This window comes from Pelmatolapia mariae, linkage group LG3_W (genome assembly GCF_036321145.2).
Source record: "Pelmatolapia mariae isolate MD_Pm_ZW linkage group LG3_W, Pm_UMD_F_2, whole genome shotgun sequence".
Classification (NCBI taxonomy): Eukaryota; Metazoa; Chordata; class Actinopteri; order Cichliformes; family Cichlidae; genus Pelmatolapia; species Pelmatolapia mariae.
In genome coordinates, this window is record NC_086229.1 from 12,074,162 (window position 1) to 12,100,448 (window position 26,287).

Sequence of the window (26,287 nt, forward strand, 5' to 3'; positions counted from 1 at the left end):
TTTCTTCTCTTGTCATAGCTCCGCAATGGAGTTTCAGAGAGCCCAGAAAATCACCTTGAAAGTTCACCAAAGTCTGCTGATGCACCCTGTACAAGAATTATGCTACTATCCCATCTACTGTTTGATTTAGACAACGTTTTGTAACACCAAAAAATCCCCGGCGGTTTTTGCCTCTCACTGAATTCTGACTGCACTTTACTCTGGTTTCCATCTACTCCTCCCCTTTGCCAGTGGTGCAACATTTTTTTTTCATTACAAATTAATACACTATCACAGACCAGTGATCTATGTTGCTAGTTTATTACAATTCTGCAAAGTTTTATGATTTTAGCAGCTTTTCTAATATGGACCTCAGCTTCTTGTTAAACCTCCAGAAATACATTGTAGAAAGGCTGCATGTCTGTCTCTGTGTGTGTAAGAGGTGGAGCTGTACTGACAGGAACAAGTACACAGCCTGATGAAGCAGACATAAGTGGTATCTCTGATTGGTGGATTTAAATTGAGCGGATCCAGTTGTTTGACTGGCATAGAGAAACACAGGCCACACTCTTAATAGCCCCTGTTCATTGAGCTAAATTTTCACTTTTCGTCATCTCTTTGCAACAGAAAATTCAGCTTTCTTACCTGTTTTCAGGCAAATGACCACCAGTTTGACTCAGTGAGAGGAGATGCTGCCTGGAAGCCAGGTGGCGCAGGTTCGAATCCTACCTGTGGTTGTTGCCCCGGATCTTCCCTCCTCGAACTCACTCTGCTTTTTTGGCACGCTTTAGTGTACCCTTGTTTTCAGCTTCTTCAGCTCTTTTCAGCAGATTCTTCTCCTTCTGCTGTTTTCAGATTCCACTACAAGGCATTTACAATGCATTTTCGCAGGAAATGCAATTTTTCTAGTTACTTCTGATTCACATATACTCATCAGCATGATTTATTGTTAGTTTAAAACATAATGCATACACATTCTTTTTATATGATTCTGTGCTTAATGCGCATAACAATTTCTTTATTACTTAGGAAGTGAGGGTACATTTGCCACGAAGAATCTTGGTATTGGAAGCTTATGTGGGTCACATGCTAGCCTAGTGCGTACACCACCTCTAAAACCATACCTCTGTCTCTGGACCACCTTCGTCAACTTCATGCTGTAACACTAGTCCACGGAGATCTAGGTGGTTTCACGATCTCTATCATGAAGTCATGATACTCAAAAACATTGCTAATAAGCACCAAACTGATGTTTTGAAGCACCTTGAGGCAACTTTTGTTGTGATTTGGCGCTATATAAATAAAAATTGAATTGAATTGAATTGAATGTTTACTAGTTTCTGCCAGCTATATCTTATGTCATGAGCACAAACAAGTAAACTACTTGAATACATACTAGAAAGAACTGCTTCACTGAGTGCAGAGGCTCTTCATATACAACCACCACTATCAGTCTGGTCCACTCCACACAGCTGATGACAGTAATGCAAAACTTCCCCATTTGTCAACTGCCAGTAAAAATCAAGAACAACAAGAAGAAGAAGCAAGTTTTACAAACTAAAACTTGAACTTCTGTTTTTAAAAACATACGAAAACACCATGAGGCTAACAGTCTAACAGATCAATGACAGTCATATTTCATATAATATATATGTACATATATAAAAAAAACACCCAGCACGCCCCTGCGGGCGGTTTCTCCTTCAAGCTCGGGTCCTCTACCAGAGGCCTGGGAGATTGAGGGTCCTGCGCAGTATCTTAGCTGTTCCTAGGACTGTGCTCTTCTGGACAAAGATCTCCGATATTGTTGATCTGCTGGAGCCACTCGCCTAGCTTGGGAGTCACTGCACCTAGTGCTCTGATTACCACTGGAACCACTGTCACCTTCACACGCTACATCAGGGGTCCCCAATCTCAGTCCAAGAGGGCTGCAGGTTTTAGATGTGTCCTTGATCCATCACAGCTGATTTAAATGGATAAATTACCTTCTCAACATGTTTTGAAGTTCTCCAGAGGGCTGGTAATGAGCTAATCGTGTGATTCAGGTGTGCTGACCCAGGGTGAGATCTAAAACCCGCAGGGACACCGGCCCTCGTGGACTGAGATTGGGGACCCCTGCTCTACATCTTCTCGAGCTCTTCTCTGAGCCCTTGGTATTTCTCAAGCTCCGTGTGTTCTTTCTTGGTACCCAATCTCGGGTGGGGCTGATGATATCTCCCCTCTGACCTGGCGTCCTGGCTCACCCTTACCATAGCATTTATCTTGTACCTCGTCAATCTCTAGCTGTGACAGCAGTCCCTTCTTTCGAATGTTGGAACACTGAGCAACTAGTTGTTTCGCCCTCATTGTGGATGTTGGGTATCGAAGAATCCATAGGATGGATCCTCATCCTATTCATGTAACCCCTTCCACCAGGGTTACTTGCGTAGTAGCATTCCAACAACGCCCTGTTTTCGTCTCTTGCCCACCGATGCCTTCTTGTTCCAGTAGCCCACTTCCAATCAGGGTGCCCTGGTTCCTCGACACCTGACGCAGACCTTGTTGATCAGGGCGACGTCTGAGCCAGCATGCCTTCATATTTATCTGTCTCGCTTATGTCTGCGGTAGGCTCGCTTAGCACAGGGGGTCTACCCTTACTGGATACATATATATATATATATATATATGTATATATATATATATATATTAGGGGTGGAGCCGAACCCAAATATGGTATTCGGACAGGCACAAATAAGTATTCATAAAAAACACGTTATTTCGAACAAATAGAAGATTGGGAGTTTATTCCATTACGTTGCATTGTTGACATCTGCAGTCGGGTGCTCTCACGTTATCTCTGTTTACGTAGCTCTGTCAGCTTGGTAATTTAGACAATAGGCTGTTGACAGTGTAATCTTAACATTCATTTAAAGGTTTAAAACAATGCTTGTGTAGTTGCGTCAAATTGAAAGCACTTGTATGAGTTATGTGGTACGTTTAAGTTACTTTGTGTTTTGCAGACAGCAAGATGTAGGCTATAGGCCAGTTAACTTTAGCATAGCTTCCCGTCACTCATTAACGTAGCTGAACCTTCCCACATGGATTTGAGCAACCAAATAGAAAAGAGCATTGCTGCTGCTGAGCCATTTAAGTTCTTTGTGGAAGCATTTTACAGTCAGTGCTGCAAACAAAACCAAATTGATATGTAATGTGTGCAAAAGTCAAATCAGCAGATTCAGAGATATTAAACATCTGTCAACATCTGCTATGCATAATCACATACACTTAAAGCATACTCTCCTGGTACTGTCTGCCAACCCCCCACAAGCACCAATCTCCCCACCAGCACTAATTCATTATGACAGCCATGTTCTACCCCTGCAAGTCAGTTTCGCTGTCTGTTCAGCATCCTCCAACAAGGACAGGTTGCGGGGGTGTTCATATTTTTCACAATGGTATTTTATTAGTTGTTGGTTTAAGAATGGATGAGGCAATGGCTGTTATGTTATCTTCTTTTCAATAGCGTTACATATTCATTGCTGGATTTATGGAAAAAACATCAATTAAAAACATCCATAATTATTATAATGGATATAATTAAAGAATACTTACACTATAACTTTAATTAGAAGTGTAATGCAAAAAACTAGATCTTTATCCCTATTTGGAATTTTACTTGAATACAAATACAAATACCTTTCCCCACTCAACAAAAACAAATACAGATACAAATACTGGCTACTTTGCACATCTCTAATATATATGTAAAGACATTTTTATTGTTTATTCCAAGTCTTCATTATCCACACAGTTAAGATAATGATTTTAATAAGGCTGGTTTATTTTTAATCATTTAAACAAGCAGACTGACCAACACATGTTTACAGGATGAACCTCCATGATAAACCTGTATGTTTATGAACGTCTTAAACCAGTTTTCAGTCAATCTTTCTTTCTTTGTGATTAATACATGCTAATAATTTGATTTTATATGTTTCTGCTTGCCATCTTAATGCTGGATTTTCTCCAGATCATTAAAAATTACAAAATTAGGACCATTCCATCCATCCATATTTACTGTGTTCATACAGCTCATTGTGTATTTCTTCAACAGACTGTTTATTTCTGTCACACTGCAGTAATCCGTTCTGAGTGTCATGGAAGAGAACATCGACCTGCAGTTTGACATTTGGACCCAGTTCAGCCCTGTTTCTTCTTCCAGTTGAGTACTTGACATCTCGGGTGTGATGCATCAGCACCAGAATGACGGGCTTATCATTTGATGACACTAAAGGACATAAAAGAATTTTTTTAAAATCAAATTTTTGTTTTTATTTCTTGGAACATGGAGTTGAAATATCATTCCACTTAACACAGGAATGTATTACATGTTGATTTCATTTCACAGCCTCATTTTCATGTTCAGAATTTCAGTAAGCAGTAATAACAATATCCTAAAAAGAAGGCGGACTTCAAGAAGAGGAGGAAGACATCCACCCTGAAACAGACTAAGGAACACAAGGAACATCATCTGTAGTAGCAGAATTACATTTTGCAGACAGAAATCTTTCACTGTCCACTATGACCGTGGTTCACACAAGAAACCATGCCATCATACTGTTTAACTCCTCGCTGGAGGGAAGAGAGCGGGGAAACAGGGGGACAAAGGAGGGTGGGAACAACTAAGCTGTAGTGTCCTTTTCACTGTGCAATGTTTCTTTTTTTATATTTAATACTGCAATAGACTCACAACAGTATTTCTATTCCTATTTATTCCTATTATACAGGGAGTGCAGAATTATTAGGCAAGTTGTATTTTTGAGGAATAATTTCATTATTGAACAACAACCATGTTCTCAATGAACCCAAAAAACTCGTGAATATCAAAGCTGAATGTTTTTGGAAGTAGTTTTTAGTTTGTTTTTAGTTTTAGCTATTTTAGGGGGATATCTGTGTGTGCAGGTGACTATTACTGTGCATAATTATTAGGCAACTTAACAAAAACCAAATATATACCCATTCCAATTACCACAGCCTCCCAGACACTGTTCAGAGAGGTGTACTGTTTTCCCTCCTTGTAAATCTCACATTTGATGATGGACCACAGGTTCTAAATGGGGTTCAGATCAGGTGAACAAGGAGGCCATGTCATTAGTTTTTCTTCTTTTATACCCTTTCTTGCCAGCCACGCTGTGGAGTACTTGGACGCGTGTGATGGAGCATTGTCCTGCATGAAAATCATGTTTTTCTTGAAGGATGCAGACTTCTTCCTGTACCACTGCTTGAAGAAGGTGTCTTCCAGAAACTGGCAGTAGGACTGAGAGTTGAGCTTGACTCCATCCTCAACCCGAAAAGGCCCCATAAGCTCTTCTTTGATGATACCAGCCCAAACCAGTACTCCACCTCCACCTTGCTGGCGTCTGAGTCGGACTGGAGCTCTCTGCCCTTTACCAATCCAGCCATGGGCCCATCCATCTGGCCCATCAAGACTCACTCTCATTTCATCAGTCCATAAAACCTTAGAAAAATCAGTCTTGAGATATTTCTTGGCCCAGTCTTGACATTTCAGCTTGTGTGTCTTGTTCAGTGGTGGTCGTCTTTCAGCCTTTCTTACCTTGGCCATGTCTCTGAGTATTGCACACCTTGTGCTTTTGGGCACTCCAGTGATGTTGCAGCTCTGAAATATGGCCAAACTGGTGGCAAGTGGCATCTTGGCAGCTGCACGCTTGACTTTTCTCAGTTCATGGGCAGTTATTTTGCGCCTTGGTTTTTCCACACGCTTCTTGCGACCCTGTTGACTATTTTGAATGAAACGCTTGATTGTTTGATGATCACGCTTCAGAAGCTTTGCAATTTTAAGACTGCTGCATCCCTCTGCAAGATATCTCACTATTTTTGACTTTTCTGAGCCTGTCAAGTCCTTCTTTTGACCCATATTGCCAAAGGAAAGGAAGTTGCCTAATAATTATGCACACCTGATATAGGGTGTTGATATCATTAGACCACACCCCTTCTCATTACAGAGATGCACATCACCTAATATGCTTAATTGGTAGTAGGCTTTCGAGCCTATACAGCTTGGAGTAAGACAACATGCATGAAGAGGATGATGTGGACAAAATACTCATTTGCCTAATAATTCTGCACTCCCTGTATGCTTTGTATTTATATATGTCACTGTATTTATATATGTGTATATGTTTATATGCTATATTTCTACACACATTCTGCAACTAATCTAATCTAATGGAAAATCTCGTTATTACCTTCCTCTCTTGTCAGTGCTGCTGCCAGATCTGATACAATACGAGACGTGATTGGACAGAAGACGATGATGATGTCACATTCCTCCAAGCTAGTCAGCTGAACCTCCATTGACTTTTGGTTCACTTGTTCCAGTATGGATGCATCAGCACCAAAGGTCCGACCAGTACAAACAGTGTAGACCCTGACTGTGGGTCGAATCCATGAACGTGATGAGGATGATTTCTGACTTTTTCCTAAAACAGATACATGATAGTAGGTGATTTGTGATAATTCATCACTGTTTAACCTGACCTCTGACCCTGCACTCTGCAGGGAATTTGAGACTTTTAAAATAAAATATTCTCTATCATATACTTTGTTCTTTTTCATCATTTTTATCTTTGTTAATGTTCTTTGTTAATGTTTTAGAGCACTGTTTCTATGCGTCTCCTTTTTCAATTCAATGTAATTCAATTTTATTTTATTTATATAGTGCCAAATCACAATAACAGTCACCTCAAGGCACTTTATACTGTACAGTATCTCCTACAATAATAGATACAGAGAACAAAAACAACAATCAAATGACCCCCTATAAGCAAGCACTTTGGCGACAGTGGGAAGTAAAATCTCCCTTTTAACAGGAAGAAACCTCGGGCAGAACCAGGCTAAGGGAGAGGTGGCCATCTGCTATGAACGGTTGGGGTGAGAGAAGCAAAACAGTATTAAGATATGCTGTGGAAGAGAGCCAGAGATTAATAACAGGTACAATTCACTGCAGTCTGGTGCAGCATAACTAAGAGAGGATTCAGGGTCACCTGGTCCAGTCCTAACTCTATGCTTTAGAAAAAAGTAGCAGCAGGATTAAAGTAGCAGCAAGTTTGAAGCCTAATCTTAAAAGTAGTGATGGTGACTGTCTCCTGAATCCAAACTGCAAGCTTGTTCCAAAGAAGAGGGGCCTGAAAACTGAAGTCTTTCAAAAGTCTTTTTATTAAACAAAGGTTTCAATATAATGTATACAAAAAAAAAAATGCTTCAGAATTTTCAGAATCTTATTCCCACCCTAACCCTTAAAACAACAAATAATTGGCAGCCCAACAAAACAAAAACAAAAGAACAAACAAAAATGAAAAACAACAAATAGGCTCATATAAGGAAAAAAAACAAAAACAAAAAAACAAAAAAAAATGAGCGGGGGGGGGGGGGGGGGGGGTGTTTCCTTGGACTACTCAGTAATAGTTGAGGGCCTTTCAAAAAAGTCCAGAAAGGGAGACCACAGTTTATAAAATTTATTTTTAGACCCTCGAACTGTATATCTAATTTTTTCTAAATCCATACAGGACATTACATCTTTTAGCCATTGTGTGTGTGAAGGGGGAGAAGAGTCTTTCCATTTCAGCAAAATAGCTCTCCTGGCCAGCAGTAATGAAAAGTTTAATATTCTGAGTCTGGAGTTGGACAGATTCAAATTCTGGACCGCACCAAACATAGCACAGAGTGGCTCTGGTTCAATTTGATGTTGCACGACTTCAGACATCGTATGAAAAACAGATTTCCAAAAGGTGAACAACGAAGGACAGGACCAGTACATATGAAACAATGTACCAGGAGCACCCCCACAACTTATACAGGCTGGGTCCACCCCTGGATATATATGTGCCAGCCTATCCCTGGACCAATGCCCCCGATGAACTATCTTAAATTGGATAAGTGTATGTTGAGCACACATTGATATATTGTGAACCTGACCAAGGATAGAGTCCCACAGTTCATCCGTAATATGAAAGGTAAGGTCCTGTTCCCATTTAGATTTGATAGCAGCTATTGAAGAGCATTGTAAATTGGAAATTAAGCTATAGAGGGCTGATATTATACCCCTTGAGGTTGGGTTGACCATTAAAAAATCATCTACTGGGTTGTGCAGAGGAATTTGGGGGAATTCTGCTGTCACACTCTGCACGTAATGTCTGACCTGTAAAAAGCGAAAAAACTGAGCTGCAGCTATGCCAAATTTGGTGGATATTTGAGAGAAACTTACAAATTGTCTGTCTTCATATAAGTCTGCAAAGGATTTTAGGCCCTTTCTATGCCAGATATGAAAAGCATTATCTGCCATTGAGGGAACAAATAAGTGGTTTGCTGCAACTGGACTTTGAAGTGAGAAAGCCCGGCGACCCAGACTCTGCCTAAACTGAGACCAAATCCTAAGAGACTGCTGGACAACTCTATTGTTACTGGGTAGAGGCGATGCCAAAGGGAGTGATGAACCTAAAGTTGCAGGTAGAGAAATATTCCCACTTGAATATGACTCCATGGCAACCCAAACTGGTGGTGACGGTTCGAGATGATAGTGTCTCCAATATAACAAACACCTAATTTTGGCGGCCCAATAATAGTACTGGAAATTGGGTAGGCCTAAACCTCCAACCGACTTGGGCCTTTGAAGAATAGATTTCTTCAATTTGGGAGCTTTGCCATTCCAAATATATGAAGTGATTAGTGAGTCTAAAGATTTAAAAAAGGATTTTGGAATCAGGATAGGGAGGCATTGAAAGACATATAAGAATTTTGGAAGTAGCATCATTTTCACTGAATTAATCCTACCTATTAAAGATAAGGATAATGGGGACCATCTAGACAACATATACTTGCACTGTTCCAGCAGGGGGAGGAGATTCTTCTTAAACAAACAATTAAATTGCTCTGTGACACTTATTCCAAGGTAATCAAAGTGATCTGTGACTATTTTAAAGGGAACATTTACCAAATCCAGATTTCGAGCCCTCTCATTAATCAAAAACAGTTCACTCTTATTCATATTAATTTTGTATCCAGAGAGCTGACTGAAACCGTTCAGTATATTAAGTACAGCAGGTAAGGAGGTAAGCGGGTTGGAAAGAAATAAGAGAAGGTCATCAGCATACAGTGAAACTCTATGCTCAATCCCCCCCCCTCCATATGCCTTTTATGTCCCCACTGCCACGGACTGCAATTGCTAATGGCTCAATTGCAAGGGCAAAAAGCAATGGGCTTAAAGGGCAGCCCTGTCTCGTTCCGCGGTGGAGCTTAAAATAGTCAGAGTAGTGACAGTTAGTTACCACTGAAGCCGTGGGGCTTGCGTAAAGAAGTTTAATCCATGAGCAAAATAAAGGGGCCCATTCCAAACCTTTCTAAAGTAAAAAACAAATATTCCCACTCCACCCTGTCAAATGCTTTTTCTGCATCCATAGCAATAAGGCATTCAGGCACGACATGGCCAGGGGCATAGATAATATTAAAAAGTCGCCGTATGTTAAAAAAGGCATGCCGATTTTTAATAAAGCCAGTTTGGTCGGGAGAGATTATAGCAGGTAGATTTTTTTCCAGTCTGTGCGCCAGTAGCTTAGACAGAATTTTAACATCCGTGTTTAACAGAGATATAGGCCTATAAGAAGCACAGTCAGTCGGGTCCTTGCCCTTCTTAAGTAACACTGTGATACAGGCCTGGTAGCATGATGAAGGAAGTGCCCCAGAGTCTAGCGACTCTGTAAAAGCTTCGCAAAGGAAAGGAGCCAAATCGTCCGAGAATTTTTTATAAAAGTCTGCAGAAAATCCATCAGGACCAGGAGATTTCCCAGCTTGCATAGATGTTATTGCCGCCTGAATTTCCGCCTTTGAGATAGGGGCTTCCAGAGTCTGTCTGAGCTCTGGGGAGAGCAAGGGAATATCAATGGAGTCAAAGAAACCATGTAAATCTTTTACATTAACAGTAGACTCTGATGTATATAACTTAGAGTAAAATGAAGAAAAAATGTCATTAATCACCTTCTGATCCCTAATCACCACTCCATTGTCCGCCTTTACGCCAGTTATAATTTGTTTAGCCCTAATACCACGCAGTTGAGTGGCCAAAAGCTTACCGGTCTTTCCACCATGTTCGTAAAAATCGCTCTTATTCCTAATCAGACATCCTTCCACTTGTCGAGTGGAAAGTAGATTGAGTTTGGTTTGTAAACTTAAGCGTTCTTTATATAGTGCTGGTGATGGTGACTGAGCGTACTGCCTGTCGATGTTTAAAATCTGGTCTGAAATAAGCCTCTGTTCCCGCTGTGCACACTGTCTTTTAAATGCTGCCACTGAGATGATTTCTCCTCTCAGAGATGCCTTCAGGGCTTCCCACACCGTCCTGTTTGGCATACCAGGTGTTCTATTCTCGTTAAGAAAAATTTTAACTTTAGAAGAGATGTTAGAAACAAATTGTTCATCCGTGAGCAGCAATGGATCCAATCTCCAGAGCTTTCTCACAGAGTTGCAGCCTTGAAATGCTATTTTGAGCACAAGGGGGGCATGATCCGAGACAGTAATACTTTCATAGCTGCAGGATCTTATACTATTAATTAGCAAATTGTCAATGAAAAAATAATCTATTCTAGTGTAGGTGTGATGTACATGTGAGAAGAAAGAATAGTCTCTACCAGTAGGAAACAGAAACCGCCAGGGATCCGTTAGACTATAATCTTCAAGAAAAGACTTGACATAAGTTGCAGATTTATTAAGAGTCTATCTGAAAACTGAAGTCTATCTGTTATGTGCGTGTGTTGTTGGTTTGTTTGTTTCTTAATGTGTGTATAATTCACCTGTGCAGGGGCTCGGCTGTGATTGGTGGACGGAAGGCACCAATCACAGCCGTTTATTTTTTGAAAGAGGTAAAAGGGGAACCGAAGCCTAGATTGAAACAGGAAGTGACACTCTACCGCAGAGAGAGGGAACACCAAGTGACAGCGCCACCAACAGGAACCTCCAGGGTCGCAGTTTCCTCACTTGCTTTTTGTTAAATCCTGTCTGCATCTTGTATTTTTACTTAAATCTTTTAAAGTAACATACATTTTTAAATGATGGTGCCTCTAATGTGTTGAAGTTTTTCTCACACAAGCAGTTTAACAGATAATCTTCTCACAATTTAAGTGAAACTATCATGGTGAGTTTTGCGGCTGGCAGTGGCTGGACCCCAGTGCAGGACTCTGGGATGAAACATTAACTTAAGGTGGCAGGTTTATTTGATGGCAATAAGCTCGGCAATACAGAGAACAAAACTTAGAAGAATTTAACTAGACTGGGGAAAACGTGGCATGACCTGACCTGTCCTGACAGTACCAAACAAAGGATACACACACAACTAACATGGAGGACACAACAACTGGCAGGGAAAAAACACAGCGCTTGAATACATACTGAAGGGATTAGGGAATGTCAAACAGGAGGAGAGCACAGCTGGGAGTAATCTGACATGACAAGACAAAGGGGAAGCAAAACTCAACACATTGACAGAGTACACAGACTTTCAAAGTAAAACAGGAAACATAACAGACACGGACTTGACTAGGGGATACAGCTGACAGAGAACAAAGGGAACACACATGGCAGAAATGACTGTACACTAAACAGAAGTTTATCCTGTCTTATCCTGCTGGAGGTTTCTTCATGTTAAAAGGGAGTTTTTCCTTCCCACTGTCGCCAAAGTGCTTGCTCATAGGGGGTCATATGATTGTTGGGTTTTTTTCTGTATCTATGAAGCACCTTGAGGCGACTTTTGTTGTGATTTGGCGCTATATAAATAAAATTGAATTGAATTGAATTGAATTGAACTGAATTGAATTGAATTGAATTGAACTGAATTGAATTGAAGTAGCACAGAACCACAACCTAAGCGCTAGAACACAGGAAACGCTAAGGAACTAAGGAGCTAGGAATACTAGAGACAGAAATCAAAACCGAGAAACTAATAAACATATCATGAAATAAAAGATAACTAATACACACAGAAAAACACTGAGTCCACAGACTCAGGACCGTGACAGAAACATGGTGCCATCAAGTGTATGTACTCAACATTTCAAAAGTAAAACTTTAATAAGAGATTTATATTTGTACTAACATGTTAATGTTAGCTTCAAACTCACCTTTGTGTGCTTGTTCGAATTGTTCCACAAAATGACTGCAGAGCTTCATTAGTTCATTCTGGTTAACTGACTTCTTCTTCAACGAATCTTCAGCATCTACAAGGAAAACACACACAGTCACAACATTTCACATGATAAATGACATACACATAATAATAGTATTTATATAAAAAAAACATAAATAGAAGAATAAGTTTTATTTTTGAACTCATCAAATGTGTGTAGCCGTACATACACTGAAAACATTCTTGTGTTACCATAGGCCTTAATTTTTCAAGGACTTCAATCACTTCTTCTGGCATCTGCATTTAAAAAACATGAAAATGTGTATTCAGAAGCAAACAGAAGCAACTTGTAACAGTGCTGATAGTTTAGTGGAGTGTTTTCATTCCATCATTTTATGGGTAAAGTTTGATCGTGTTTAAGCGTCGTGATGCACTTTATTGAATGTGGTTTCAAATGTTTCTGACTTTGCTAATGAAAATATGGTAATAAGATATGGGTTAAAGAGATTTACAAATGTTTTTACTGTGTCCCCAGATTCAGGGATTTGGGATTTTACGTCCTACACAAAACTTTTAATCATTATTTATGTTGTTTAGCAGACAGATATGTTAAAAACAGATGTATATGTAATTTACACTTAGCACAGTATTTACGGCAAAACTTGAAACTGCTTATTTTAATTTTTAATTCATACAGCATACCATATAAACAAAAGGTCAACTTTGGTGAGATGCAGCTCACCAGCCATGTGAGTGATACCCTGTTAGGGCTGGATCAGGTGAGCCTGAATCTTCCCTTAGTTATGCTGCAATAGGTGTAAGCTGCTGGCAGATTCCCATGGTGCGTTGAGTATTTCTTCTTCACTTACTATGTGTTCATACACATCGCTGCATTTAATTATTTGTTATTATTAATCTCTGGCTCTTTTCCACAGCTTTACTTTGTCCTGTGTTCCTCCTCTCATCCACAACTGGTCTCTCAGATGGCTCCTTGATCGCTCCTGTTCTAATCCTGGTTCTGCTGGAGGTTTCTTCCTGTTAAAGTTCCTGTTAGAGTTCTTTCTTTCCACTGTTCCCAAAGTGCTTGCTCATAGAGGGTCATGTGATTGCTGAGGTTTTCCGTTTTCCTGGTATTATTGTAGGGTCGTTACCTTACAATATAAAGTGCCTTGAGGGATCTGTTGTTGTGATTTGGGGCTATATGAATAAAATTAGATTAAAATACCCCTTTTAAAACAGATTGTATAATTTTAATAGATACTAACCCCAAGTTGCTCTCTGGTGCGTCCATCAGAGTGTGAATGCATAGAAAAAAAGCGCATGTATAAATAGCTGAATGGAGCATGCTGTATAAAGAGTTTTGAGTTTTCCTGTAGAGTAGAAAAACACTATGTAAGAACCAGAACATCCTCTTTCCCTGACATGCTGGATTCTCCCTGACAGAGCCACAGAGGATGCCTTTGCCCTGACAATGAACATTGCCCTCACACACCTGGAAAAAGGGAATACATATGCAAGAATACTCTTCATCCACTACAGGTCGGCATTTAACACCATCATCCAATCAAAACTTGCCTTGAAGCTCATCGACTTTGGGCTGGGAACACCTATCTGAAGATCAATTCTCAGCTTCCTCACAAAAAAGCCTCAGGTGGTGAGAGTTGGTTTGCACGCTTCCTCATCACTCATTTTAAACACAGGAATGCCACAGGGATGTGTGCTTAGCCCACTCCTGTATTCTCTGCCGCTAAACATAGGTCCAACACCAATATCACGTTTGCGGATGCTTTATCTTTGACAACGATGAGACGGCCTATAGAGAGGAGGTGATGGCGCTGTACCAGTGGTTTCTGGATAATAACCTGTCTCACAAGGTCAGCAAAACAAGGGAAATGATATTGGATACTGGAAACGACCATTTGGGGAACATCAGCCCATCCACCTATATGGTGTCAAGGTCGAAAGGCTCATTAACTTCAGATTCCTCAGAGTTAACATCACCCAATTGCTGTTCTGCATGGGCTAGAACCCCCTCAGTGAGATGGAATGGAGATGGTGTCAGCCACCTCTTGTGCATGGATGTTATCAACCTGTATGCCAAGAGTGAATGAGACATCGATTCACTGATCCACACCACCAGGATATACAGCATTGACATCGGAATAGTCGTTTGGACTGGAGAAGTGTAGTCAGATGATAACAAAGAGAGGGAAAGGAGTCAGAAGTGAGGGGATCCAACCACCAGAGGGCAACACTGATGTATTATTGTAGGGTCTACCTTACAATATAAAGCATCTTGAGGCGACTGTTGTTGTGATTTGGCGCTATATAAATTAAATTAAATTAAATTAAATTAAATTAAATTAAATTAAATTAAATTAAATTAAATTAAATTAAATTAAATTAAACATTGCAGACATTGAAGACAGTTACAAGTTCCTGGGGATCCCACAGGCAAATGGGAACAATGAAGAGGCCGCTAAGAAAGCTGCAACTAAAATGGGAGACACCCCCTAGGATGGTGTGAATGACTGCCCTAAGATCCTGTAGGACTTCCAGATACAGGGAGACAAAATGGTGGTGGCTAACCAACTGGACATAGTGATGGTAGACCAACAAAAGAAGTCGGCCATAGGGATTGACGTAGTGGTTCCGAATGGCAGCAACATCAGGAAGAAGGAAAGTGAGAAGCTTGAGAAATACCAAGGGATCAGGGAATAGCTTGAGAAGATGTGGAGGGTGAAGGTAACAGTAGTCTCAGTGGTGATTGGAGCGCTAGATGCAGTGACTCCCAAGCTGGGCGAGTTGCTCCAGCAGATCCGAGGAACAACATCAGAGATCTCTGTCCAGAAGAGCGCAGTCCTAGGAACAGCTAAAGATACTACACAGACCCTCAAGCTCAAGATTATATTGCATTACACTGCTGAGAGACTTGTCTTCTGCTCGTCAAACATATTTAATTGCAGTACTGACCCTGTACAACCTTGTATATGACAAATAAAACTGAAAACAGAAAAAATAAATTCACAATTTACCTTTTAATACTATTAAAAATGTATATTTGGTGTGAGCATATGTATCGTACAGCTCAGCCTAAATTCTGTGAGGCAATTTTCTCTAACTTTTTTAAGGATCTTTAGGAATAGTTCTCTGTGTTTCTTAAAGGTCATCTGTTTGAGTCAAATTGTTAAATGTTGTCATTGTGTTTCTTAAATTTGTGAAGTCTTAGTTCAAGCAGTAGGATCAAAGACATTCCTTTGTCTCTGACCATCTCTCCACCCACTCTGGTGCTGGGTTGAGGTTTTATTGTAGGCACATCCTTTCTGAAAGATCTGTTTGTTGTGTGGTAAGCTTCCTGCTTTTATGATCCTTTTGGTGAGCAGGAGATTACACAAACACCCCCCCATGACACATACTAATTCACATACAAACACACACATATTCACACACACGTTCTTGCACAGGCACACATGTGCTTACAGGTGCACACACACACACACACACACACACACACACACACACACACACACACAGACACACAGACACACATAGTGCCTTGTCTTTTAGAGCCATAGCGGGGTTTTACGGTGGGAGGTGCTTGTGTAAACTGTTGTGTATGTTGCAACTGTGTTTTCGAGGTTATTTTGTGATAGGATTTGAAGTGCGTTCCTGAGATACTGACGAGGCCTCCCTTGCGCAAGTAAATCAATCGATCGCTGTTGCCTGGCTTTCTTTCCTTCACGGGAATAAGTCTCTGAGTCAGCGGGGTCTGAGTTTCGATACGACAGCATCCAACGGTCTTCTTTTGATGTTTCTGCTTTTTGTTCTGTTCTGTCAGGATGATCCTACATTGCTTCAGCAATGCTGAGGTCAGGGCTCTATGACTGATTGTGTTCCACTGTTTGTTTCTGTCAAGGTATGCCTTTACTGTGCTGGTAGTGTATTTTTGGATCATTGTCATGCTGAAACATGAAGATGCTGCCAATCAGATGATTCAAGATGTTATTGCATGACGGATAAAACTCTGATGATACTTTTCGTGGTATTAAGTGAACAGTAGATAGACCAGCTAAATGTCCACATGCATCACTCAGGTCCTGTGTCAGGTCTTTGCTGGATTTTTTTCCCTTTCTCTGAATGTGGTTAGGTACAAGTACTGGACATAAGATCAGAAACAAAGCATCCAATATCCAAGGAAGTTTTGCACAATGCTGTACACTGTAGCTCTGCACACTAAACAATGAGTGATGGTATCGATGTTACATTTCTCTTCACTTGCATTCCAGTAACTGAAGTGTTGGATGTAGTTTGTAAGAAATTACATGATTACCCCAACCTCAGCAACGGGACCAATCTCAGCACCGACCGAGTGAATTTGCTTTTGGAACTGTGTCTTAATTCCACTTCTTTCCCATACAAAGGGTGAGTACTACAGGGAAAAAAAAAAACATGGGTGTGCCTTGCGATCCCCAGTTTTACCCACTTTGGCCAAATTGTACATGGAAAAAGTGGTAAAGAGGGCTTTGTTATCCGACCCTGCAACACCACTAAGTCATTGGTTCAGGTATGTGGTTGACACCTGGTACAAGATTAAATCTCAGGACGTACTAGAATTCACTGATCACAGTAACTCGGTGGACCAACACATCAAATTCAACAGGGAGGGTATGAAAAGTGGCTTTGAAAGGTTAGGCTTATTAGACTGTGAGATTTCCATCAGTAATGAGGGACATTTAAAAGTGTATATTTACCATAAACCAACTCATACACATAAACCACCACATTAAGTTTTGACTCTTATCATCCGCTCGAGCACAAACTGGGTGTCATCAGGACGTTACTTAAACACATAGTGAATGAAGATTAAACACTCAATAGATCATGGGAATCCCCCAGCATCCAAGACCTATTTAAGCATAACTAAGGTAGGATTCAGGGCCACCAGATCCAGCCCTTACTATATGCTTTTACTTTATGCTCATCATGAAACCAGCTGGAAGCTCATTTCACAATAAGAATCTTATATGGTTGATGTGGTTGTATAAAGATTTATTTGATTTTAAAATCAGTCTAATTACATTATATTCTAGTTGTCTACTGCTCCCTGTAGGTGACTAACGTTGGAAACATATCGGTAATTTTTGGGTGTAGCCCCCAAAAATGGTTGAAATTACTGGTTTTGGAAAATAAACCAGTAAGAGCAGAGTTTTGATTCCTTTTGAACTTTAAGTATGAAACAGGTGAGAACATTACAGATGGATCACCAAAGCCAGCAGTAATATAGACCAGCATTCATTAATTGTCCATCAATAAAGCAGGACTTAGCCACATAAACGGTTCCTAGTGAGTCACACTTTTTGTAGTTTTAGTTAGTTTTGTACTAGAAAACCCTGCATCAGTGGATTTGTTATAATGCACCACTTTGCTTGACAGCTATAAAAGACAGAAGAACATGATGTCTACACAATGTGAACCAGGCCTTATCTCCAAACCCACCCTCCCCAGCCTGGAAGACGACAAGAGGCTTTGAACACGAGCAGTGAATGCATCCTGAACTTATAAATTTAGATGTTCATGCTTCATTGTAAGCAGGCATACAGACAAACTTAACTTTATAATCTAATTAATGGTGCAATATTTCATCAAGAAGTATATTTTGATGTAGTTTGGTCAATTTTCATGCTCAGCTGAGTAAGACTGTTGGCCAAATAAGTACAAACAATAAAAAGAACCAAACAGACAATGGCTCTGTATAATGTAATAAAACACATAATTGTCATGGAAAAGGTAGCATTCAGTGACCACAATACTTTGTTTTTTGTTTTGTTTTTTCCTATGTTTATGAGGGTGTTTAAAACAATGCTTTAACAGAATTTCATTTCATTACTTTATCACATTTCTTCTTAGGTTTTGCTGTTTTCTATAGAAAGAATAACTTACCTCTGACTTGTCAGATTCATTCAGAAGGGCGTTCCACACATCCTTAATTTTCATTATAAGCTGTGACAGAGTGATACCAGCAGACTTAGAAGCTTTACAGATGTTGTTCTTCAAGTCTTGGAGGCTCTCACTGTAACCTGGATTTGGAGGAGACATGGGCAGGGTGCCCTCCCACAAGTGCTCACAATATTTCACGTCTATCTGTATATCAAATTGAGTGACATCAGTGAAGCACTCTGATTCAAACTCCTTCGCTTTGACGAGTTTGGTTATTTGGTCCAGTTTTTTCTGTAAGAGTTTTCTTTCATCCATTTTCTTCTCTGCTGGTACATCTGTAACATTTTGGTGAACAAACAGACATCTGGGAGAAAGTTGAACCTTCTTCATCCTCATCATAGTCTGAACAATCTGCAGAATGACTTGTATCCTCAATAGATCTGCTCCAATTATGTTAATCAACGTCATGTTTCCTAGACTAACAAGAAATGTTGCCAGTTTATTGCCATGTTGGGGAGTTGTGCCATCTTCCAATTCAAGACCCTGCAATTCTTCAGTGTAAACCACTAGAACATAGTCAGTCCCAAAGTCTTTCTTCATCACCTCTGACACTTGGAGCAGCTGCATGAAGGCACTCTTTGTGCATCTGCCAGCAGCACCAACTGCAGACTGCAGTCCCAACATGGTGTTAAGCATGGTTGGTCTTCCACCCCTCTCTGGGCTTTCTAGTCCCAAAACAGACAACACAAAAACTCTCTTGTCCCCCAGTTTCTGGATGACATTCTCTAAGAGACTTGAGATCCCTTTTAAAGGCAGGTGACCTGCATCACCATCTATAAGCTTCACTGGGTGTCCTGATATCATCAGCTCTGCAGTCAAGTCAGGATATTCACAACAGTCACAGATATGTACCATTTCCCTGAACATGTGCTCCAACCTGAAGGATCCAGAAGGCAGTTTTTTGGATATGTCTTCCATCTCAGTTTGGTTCTTGAATGCAATATCTGATTTGTCATGTTTATTCCCTATAGGTAATACCTCAAAACAATTTTCACCAAGACTATGAAGAACAGAAGAAAAATTCTCTGTGGAGTGGTCGTCCAATAAGATCTGAGTCCATTTCAGGAAATACTCTCTTTCTATTGGTGCTAGCGCTGAATGGGTTTTAATGAACAGTTTACTGTAGAAGGCACCACATTGTTTCTGACTTTCTTCCATTGTTTCCTGCTGATTTTCACTTTTCTCATTTTCAGAGTCTCCTCTGAGATGATTGATCTTTGAGATATCAGTGTTCTCCTTTGTAATCAGCTCCATTATTTCTGAAGCAGCAAATCTGCCTCTCTTACAGGCTTCCCCATGTTCATCCACTGTAATTCCAGAGATTGAATCCATAGATTCAAGTTGAAACAATGGTTGTGAGCTGGGTCCATCTGCAGAAGATAAAACTTCTCTAATGATTGTTTTCAGTTGTTCGGATACATCTGGCTGGTTTCTGCCTTTCAGACCCATTTTGTATTTTCTCTTTTTTGCTCTTACAATATCACAGCTGTAATCTTCAATGATAAAAATGAGAGGCTTATGAGACTCTAAGAGGTCTAACAGAAGTGATCTGCTTTCTTCATCTTTTTGGAAAGATTCAACAAGAAAAACGTTGATGGAGGACTTTTCAATCAGTATGTCGCGCTGTTTTTTAACCTGCAGGGCATCACCATGAAGATTACAAAATGCAATGCAGTCACTGAAGGCATCAGTGGGTTTTCCAGCAGGGCAGTACCAGGCAATCTCTGCCACACCATCCATCAGATGGCGAGACCTTGTGCTTCCTAGGCAGTTTCTGTGGAAGAAGGTATTGTGACAGTCGTTGATCAAAGCATTCATCAGCTGAGATTTAGACAATGAAAGAGAACCCAGGCGGAAAAATGACACCAAGGGTGTCTGGGCTTTGCAGACTGGACTACTCTTCACGGTGATGATGCATGCACCATCTTTGATCTGACTCACCATCCAGGTTTTTGTTATCTGTCTGAAAGTCCATAGAGGACACTCAATGTCCTTTGTGACTGGGTCAGGAACAAGCAAAGGTAAGGCATACTGACACTGAGAGAGCTTTGTAACGATCATCTGTTTAAGGAAGCTGTCTGAACAGTGAAATACTGCCATCTGAACATCCATTGGATGCACACGCGTCTGTTCTTTTTGATGAGTGTCTACAATGGTGCTCAAAAAAGTGTCCCAGTCACTGATGTCAGTCACTGGACTAGACTTTGGGTCTGTGCCCTCAGGACTGTCTGGTCTCACAGAAATATATCTGGCCCTGTAGTCCAACATCATTAGTCTGTGGAGAAACATGTAAGCCAGATTTTTCTCAGATGTGACATGGTGCTGTGTCACAGATGGACAGAAGTGAAGAAACTCTTTTGGTGACAGCTTCTGTGTAAGTTTATCCTGAAGGTGAAGTCTAGCAAACAGTTTCTCAGTTTGCCTTTGACACGGCCTCTTACTGGTGATTTCATCTAGAAACTCCACTGACTGCAGAAAAAAACAAATAAATACACACTATTTTAACAAGCGATAACATGGAAATAGTCTTTAAGAGCTTGTGGACTTTCCTACCCTCTTTCCACTCATGTCATCATCTGAGGGACCTGAAAGATAAAAGTGAAGCAGGAAGTCAGATAATGTGACTGTCGGAACAGGAACAGCAACAGGTGAAATTAACAACTCAGTGTTATTACAGTGCAACTTCAAAACTGAACCAGTGTTGAGGAAAGATCATTCTAAATGTAAAGAAGTGGTTATTTTTTCTACTGCTTGTGAGCCCATGGAGAAATCTGACAGGATGTGGAACAAATGAACCAGGTCAATGTTGCCATGTGATGCTTTCATTCACCACACCAGGCGGTGGAGTTGTTTGTACTCTGTGATGTTTGTCTTATGTAAGTTTTCAGGTGGAGGCTGACCATTGTCTCCAAAAGTTGATTCTGTTCATCTGGACGTAGCGTTTTGCGGGAGAATGCTACGTACATATCCCAACCAAACAATTATATGACAATTATACAATTATTATTTTCCCAACAATTATAATTATAATTGTTATATAATTGTTAAACTATAAAATAATTATAAAGGAAAAACTCCCTTTTAACAGGAAGAAACCTTCGGCAGAACCAGGCTCAGGGAGGGGTTGTGGTTGTGGTGAGGTTTTAACTATTAACTCCACTCCACGAATCGCTACCTTGTCGTGGTGCAGGGGTTTGTGTGTTTCAGGGACACCAGGGTGTCACAGTACAGCTGTGTGCAGGCAAGAGTAGGACCCAAACGCAAACTCGCAGACAACAAAAGTAAACTCAAAAAACACAGCTTTATTGCTGGCGTGGAGTGGGACACAAAAAACAATACTAAATTAAACTGGGAAAACTAAAGCACAAGGAGCCACAGGGAAAAATCACACAGCTATGAGGGAGGATGCAACACTGACAAAGAGAAACATGGGGTTTAAATACACTGAGAGATAACGAGGGGGGAATGAGCCACAGGAGGAGAGCACAGCTGGGAGTAATTAGGCTGGACGAGATAAGGGAAGCAAAACTAGAAACATTAACATAGGACATAGACTGTGGAAGTAAAACAGGAAACACTGTCTGAACTCAAGACATGTAAACTTAACAGACTGGGGAGAACAGAACATAGGGACCTGAAACATGGGACAGAAAGGCAGAGTAGACACAACATGAACATAACAATGCCATAGGGGAAGAGTAAAACAAAATACAGGAACACAGAACCTCTTTCAAAATAAAATGGGAAATATAATGAAACGCAAACATGACAACATAAGAAACACAAACATGAAACACATGAAGGACAAGGGAGACTTAACAGGAGTTGGATACACAAGGGGAATCTAATAAACAAATGAACTTAGATAACCTAATGAACTTAAAAATAGACCATAAACATCAAAATAAACTCAAACTTAAAACATGGGTCAAAAGATTCAGGATCATGACACAGGGGCTATGTTGTCCAGGTGCTTTTGCCCCATGGTAGGGTCTCCCATGGCAAATTGGTCCTGGGTCAGGGACCAGACGAAGAGCGATTCAGAAGACCCTTATGAGTACATCACCGAGGGAACAGTTTACCCTGCCCAGGACAGGGGAACCAGTGCCTTGCCCTGGAACCAGGCCCGGGAAGCGTGCCTGAGGGCGAGTATCTGGTCACCGGGCCTTAGTCCATGGGGACCGGTCGGTCACAGCCTGAAAAGGGGACATGGGCCCATCCTCCTGCAGGCTCACAACCTGCAGGAGGTGCCGTAGGGGTCGGGTGCATGGTGTGCCAGGCGGCGGCCAGGTGTGGAGGCCCTGGCAGACTGATCCCAAGACTGGCATTTGGGACATGGAATGTCACCTCTCTGGTGGGTGAAGGAGCCTGAGTTAGTGCGTGAGGTTGAGAGGTACCGGCTAGATATAGTAAGGCTCAACTCAACGCACAGCTTGGGCTCTGGAACCAGTCTCCTGGAGAGGGACTGGACTCTGTCTTTGTCTGGAGTTTCCCCTGGTGAGACGCAGTGGGCTGGGTTGGATATTCTAATATCCCCTCAGCTTGCTGCCTGTACGTTGGGGTTCTTCCCGGTGGATGAGAGGGTTTGTTCCCTGCGACTTCAGCTCGAAGAACGGCTCCTGACTGTCATCTGTGCTTATGCACCAAGTGGCAGTTCAGAGTACACAGCCTTTTTAGAATCCCTGGGTGGGTTGCTGGAAGGTGCTCTACCTGGAGACTCTGTTGTCCCACTGAGAGACGTCAGTGCTCACTTCGGTACCGTCAGCGAGACTTGGAGGGGCATGATTGGGGGGTACGGCTTTCCGTATCTAAACCCGAGTGGTGTTTTGTTACTGGACTTGTGTGCAAAGCACATTTTAGGCGTAACAAACACCATGTTTGAACATAAGAGTGTCCATAAGTGCATGTGCCACCAGGATGCTCTAGGCCGCAGGTCGATGATCGATTTTGAAATCGTATCACCAGACCTGCAGCCATATGTTCTGGACACTTGGGTAGAGAGAGGGGCTGAGATGTCCACTGATCACCACCTGGTCGTGAGTTGGATCAGGTGGCGGGGGAGGACACTGGACAGACCTGGTGTGCCTAAACGTATAGTGAGGGCATGCTACCCTTACTTTGGTCACGAGCTGTGGGTAGTGACCGAAAGAACAAGATTGCGGATACAAGCGGCGGATATGAGCTTCCTTCAAAGGGTGGCTGGCCTCTCCCTTAAAGATAGGGTGAGAAGTTTAGTAATCCAGGAAGGGTTCAGACTAGAGCCACTTCTCTTCCACAGTGAATGGAGCAAATTGAGGTGGTTCGGGCATCTGACAGGGATGCCTCCTGGGTGAGGTGTTCGGGGCATGTCCCACCGGAAGCAGGCCCCGGGGCAGACCCAGGAAACACTGGAGAGAGTATATCTCTTGGCTGGCCTGGGAATGACTTGGTGTTCCAACAGACAAGGCAGAGGAGGGGGCTGGGGAGAGGGAAGTCTGGGCTTCAATTGGATACAATTCTGTAGGAATGCGGTCTAAAAGACACGTTGATGGTTTGGAGGAAGTAATTATTGAAGTTAACTCAGAAAGATCAATTGGAGAAAAAGACTCTAAATGAATATCAATACTAAAGTAGTACTGAAAAACGCAGTAGTAGTCATAGTAGTAAAAGTAGTAATAATAGTAGATGTAGATAACATTACATGTGTGAGATGATTATGTGTAATTTTTTCTACTGTAGCTTAAAGCAGATAACTTGTAAGCAGGAGAGGAAATGGCATGACACAAATTTAGAAGACCATCATTTAGTCTGGAAAAATAGTATGTTGTTTTATAAGAAAGCCCTCTGCAAAGCCAGAACATCTTAGTATTCATCAATGATTGAAGAAAATAAGAACAACACTAGGTTTCTCTTCAGCACTTAGCCAGGCTGACAAAAAGTCAGAGCACTGTTGAGCCAACAATCCCTTTAATGTTAACTAGTAATAACTTCATGAACTTCTTCACAAATAAAATTCTAACCATTGTCATGTTTGAGAATTATACCACGGAGTCATGTACTTCTGATTTGAGGCCTTAGTTTTCACAGGAGCTACATTTAGTCGTATGTAGTGAGGAGATAAAATTATAGATAATCGACCTCGGTTGGAGTAGCGTTCAGGTTGCTGCTCTGCTCTATGTTGGTACAGGCCATTAAAGATGATAACAGTGGGTGGATTATATTGTTAAACTTAGTTACAGTGCTTTCAGAAAGACATCTACTGTGATAAAGTCTACTCCCCACTGCTGTGTAATCAATTATTGTAAATGTAAATGTTATTTGGAAATGATCAGATAGGAGACGGGTTTCAGGAAGAACTGTTAAATGTTCCATTTCTAAGCTATATGTTAAAACAAGATGTAGAGTGTGATTAGTGATGGGTGTGTTCTTTTACATTTTGTGAGAAGCCAATTGAGTGTAATAACAGATTAAATGCCATGTGGAGGCTGTCATTTTTAGCATCTACATGAATGTTAAAATCACCCACAATAATTATTTTATCTGAGCTGAGCACTAAATCAGATAAAAAAGCCTGAGAAATCAGACAGAAAATCTGTGTAAGGCCCAGATGGACGATAGATGATAACAAGTAAGACTGGTTTCAGAGTTTCTCAGCTGGGGTGGACAAGGCATTCTCAGATTTTCCCATTCTTAGATTTTGCTTGTTCTTATGTTATTGTATTGTATTTTGCACACCTCTGTTGCTTGTGTGTGTGGTTGTGTTGCTTGCACACAAGAATTTCACTCGCATGTGCTGTACCAGTTTACCTGCACATGCGATGTAACAAAAAAATGATCTGATTTTATTTGATTTGAAGTTTTTTTTAGAACTCAGTAAAAACTAAAAAGAAAGTTGATCAACCAATGTGTCCAAACCTTTGCATCAGCACTCAAATTAAAAAGAACAACAACAATTCAGATTTTCCAGCAGACACAATATGTACAACTATAAATCAGATTGCTTCCACATAGTCATATAAATATATTTTACAGCTAATCAGGCAATATTGTCTTACCTTGGATAGTGTTTCCCTTGTTCTCATTTACTGCAACTTCTTGAAGTAAGAAAAAGAAAACACAGGATGAATATCTTGTATATAATTAATGTTTGGTTAATAATCCGTGTTTGTTTAATAACAACATTTTATTAATGGATCAATGATTAGTTACCTTTGTAAGATTTCAAAGGTGGGGTCTGAGGTCTGATTTCAGGCTGTCCTCCACCTTCTTCCGTTGTGGCGTTATACAGCTCCATGTCATCTGCTACTCATCTTTACAAAACATTCACATGGAAATAAAGAAAACACATTATAAGGTTGGATAGAGATATGACTTGTGAAAATGAAATACATTGTACTTGCAGAAGAAAAGGTCCAGAGAGCTCAAAAAGAATTGACTGGAAATCTGTAGAAGAATGCCTTAGGTTCTTAAGTGCTGTTGTCTTCTTGGGACAACTACTTCACAGTCTGTCTCTGACACCCGCCTCACAACTGGTGATGGCCAGAGGGGCTGATGGCGGGATATGGCAGCCTCGCCTCTCTCAGTCTGCCCCAGGGCAGCTGTGGCTACAACTGTGGTTTGCCTTCACCAGTGTATGAATGTGAGAGTAAATGAATAATGGTCTTGTAAAGCGCTTTGAGGGGTCCCGAAAAGGGCACCCTAACCCTAAACCATGTAAACTCGTTGCCTCAAAAAATTGAGTAAAGTTTACTTAAGATGACTAAGTTAAGGCGACTTATTCACTTAGAGTACAGAGTAAAAACCTATGTAGTTTCCAGAACTCAAAAAAAATATGCAAACTCATTGCCTCAAAAAAACTAAGTAAAGCTTACTTAAGATGACTTCTCGTTTGGCTCTCGGCGAAGGCGGTCACACTTTTTCTCCTCTCCTCTCCCTTATCTTCCCTGCTTAGCTTCTTATGTCATTGTCTTGTCTCGTGTTTTTACTTTTCCCTGGAACACTCTCTCACAGTCTGTTTCTAAAACCTAAAAGAGAATTATGGAGATGATCAACTGGTCTCTGAATGCAATTGACACGCTCTTCTCAACAAGACGCCACGGCTCGGGAGAGCCTGAGTGCCTTGGAAGTACTTTCCATGCTGGATACACGATGGACGGGTGGCAT

At 41.0% G+C, this 26,287-nt stretch overlaps 1 protein-coding gene across 1 annotated transcript; it reads right to left on the reverse strand.

The window, feature by feature from the left end:
- Positions 1-6,327: 6,327 nt before the first annotated feature.
- On the reverse strand, positions 6,328-25,417 carry LOC134620590 (interferon-induced very large GTPase 1-like; the record flags this gene model as incomplete). Its single annotated transcript, XM_063466806.1, has 7 exons — positions 25,334-25,417; positions 25,180-25,218; positions 20,699-20,730; positions 18,089-20,614; positions 12,379-12,445; positions 12,144-12,239; positions 6,328-6,458 (listed from the first exon to the last, which is right to left on the reverse strand). Coding segments are annotated over exons 3-7 (2,835 nt in total), but the record flags the coding sequence as incomplete, so codon positions are not given.
- Between the last annotated feature and the right edge of the window lie 870 nt (positions 25,418-26,287).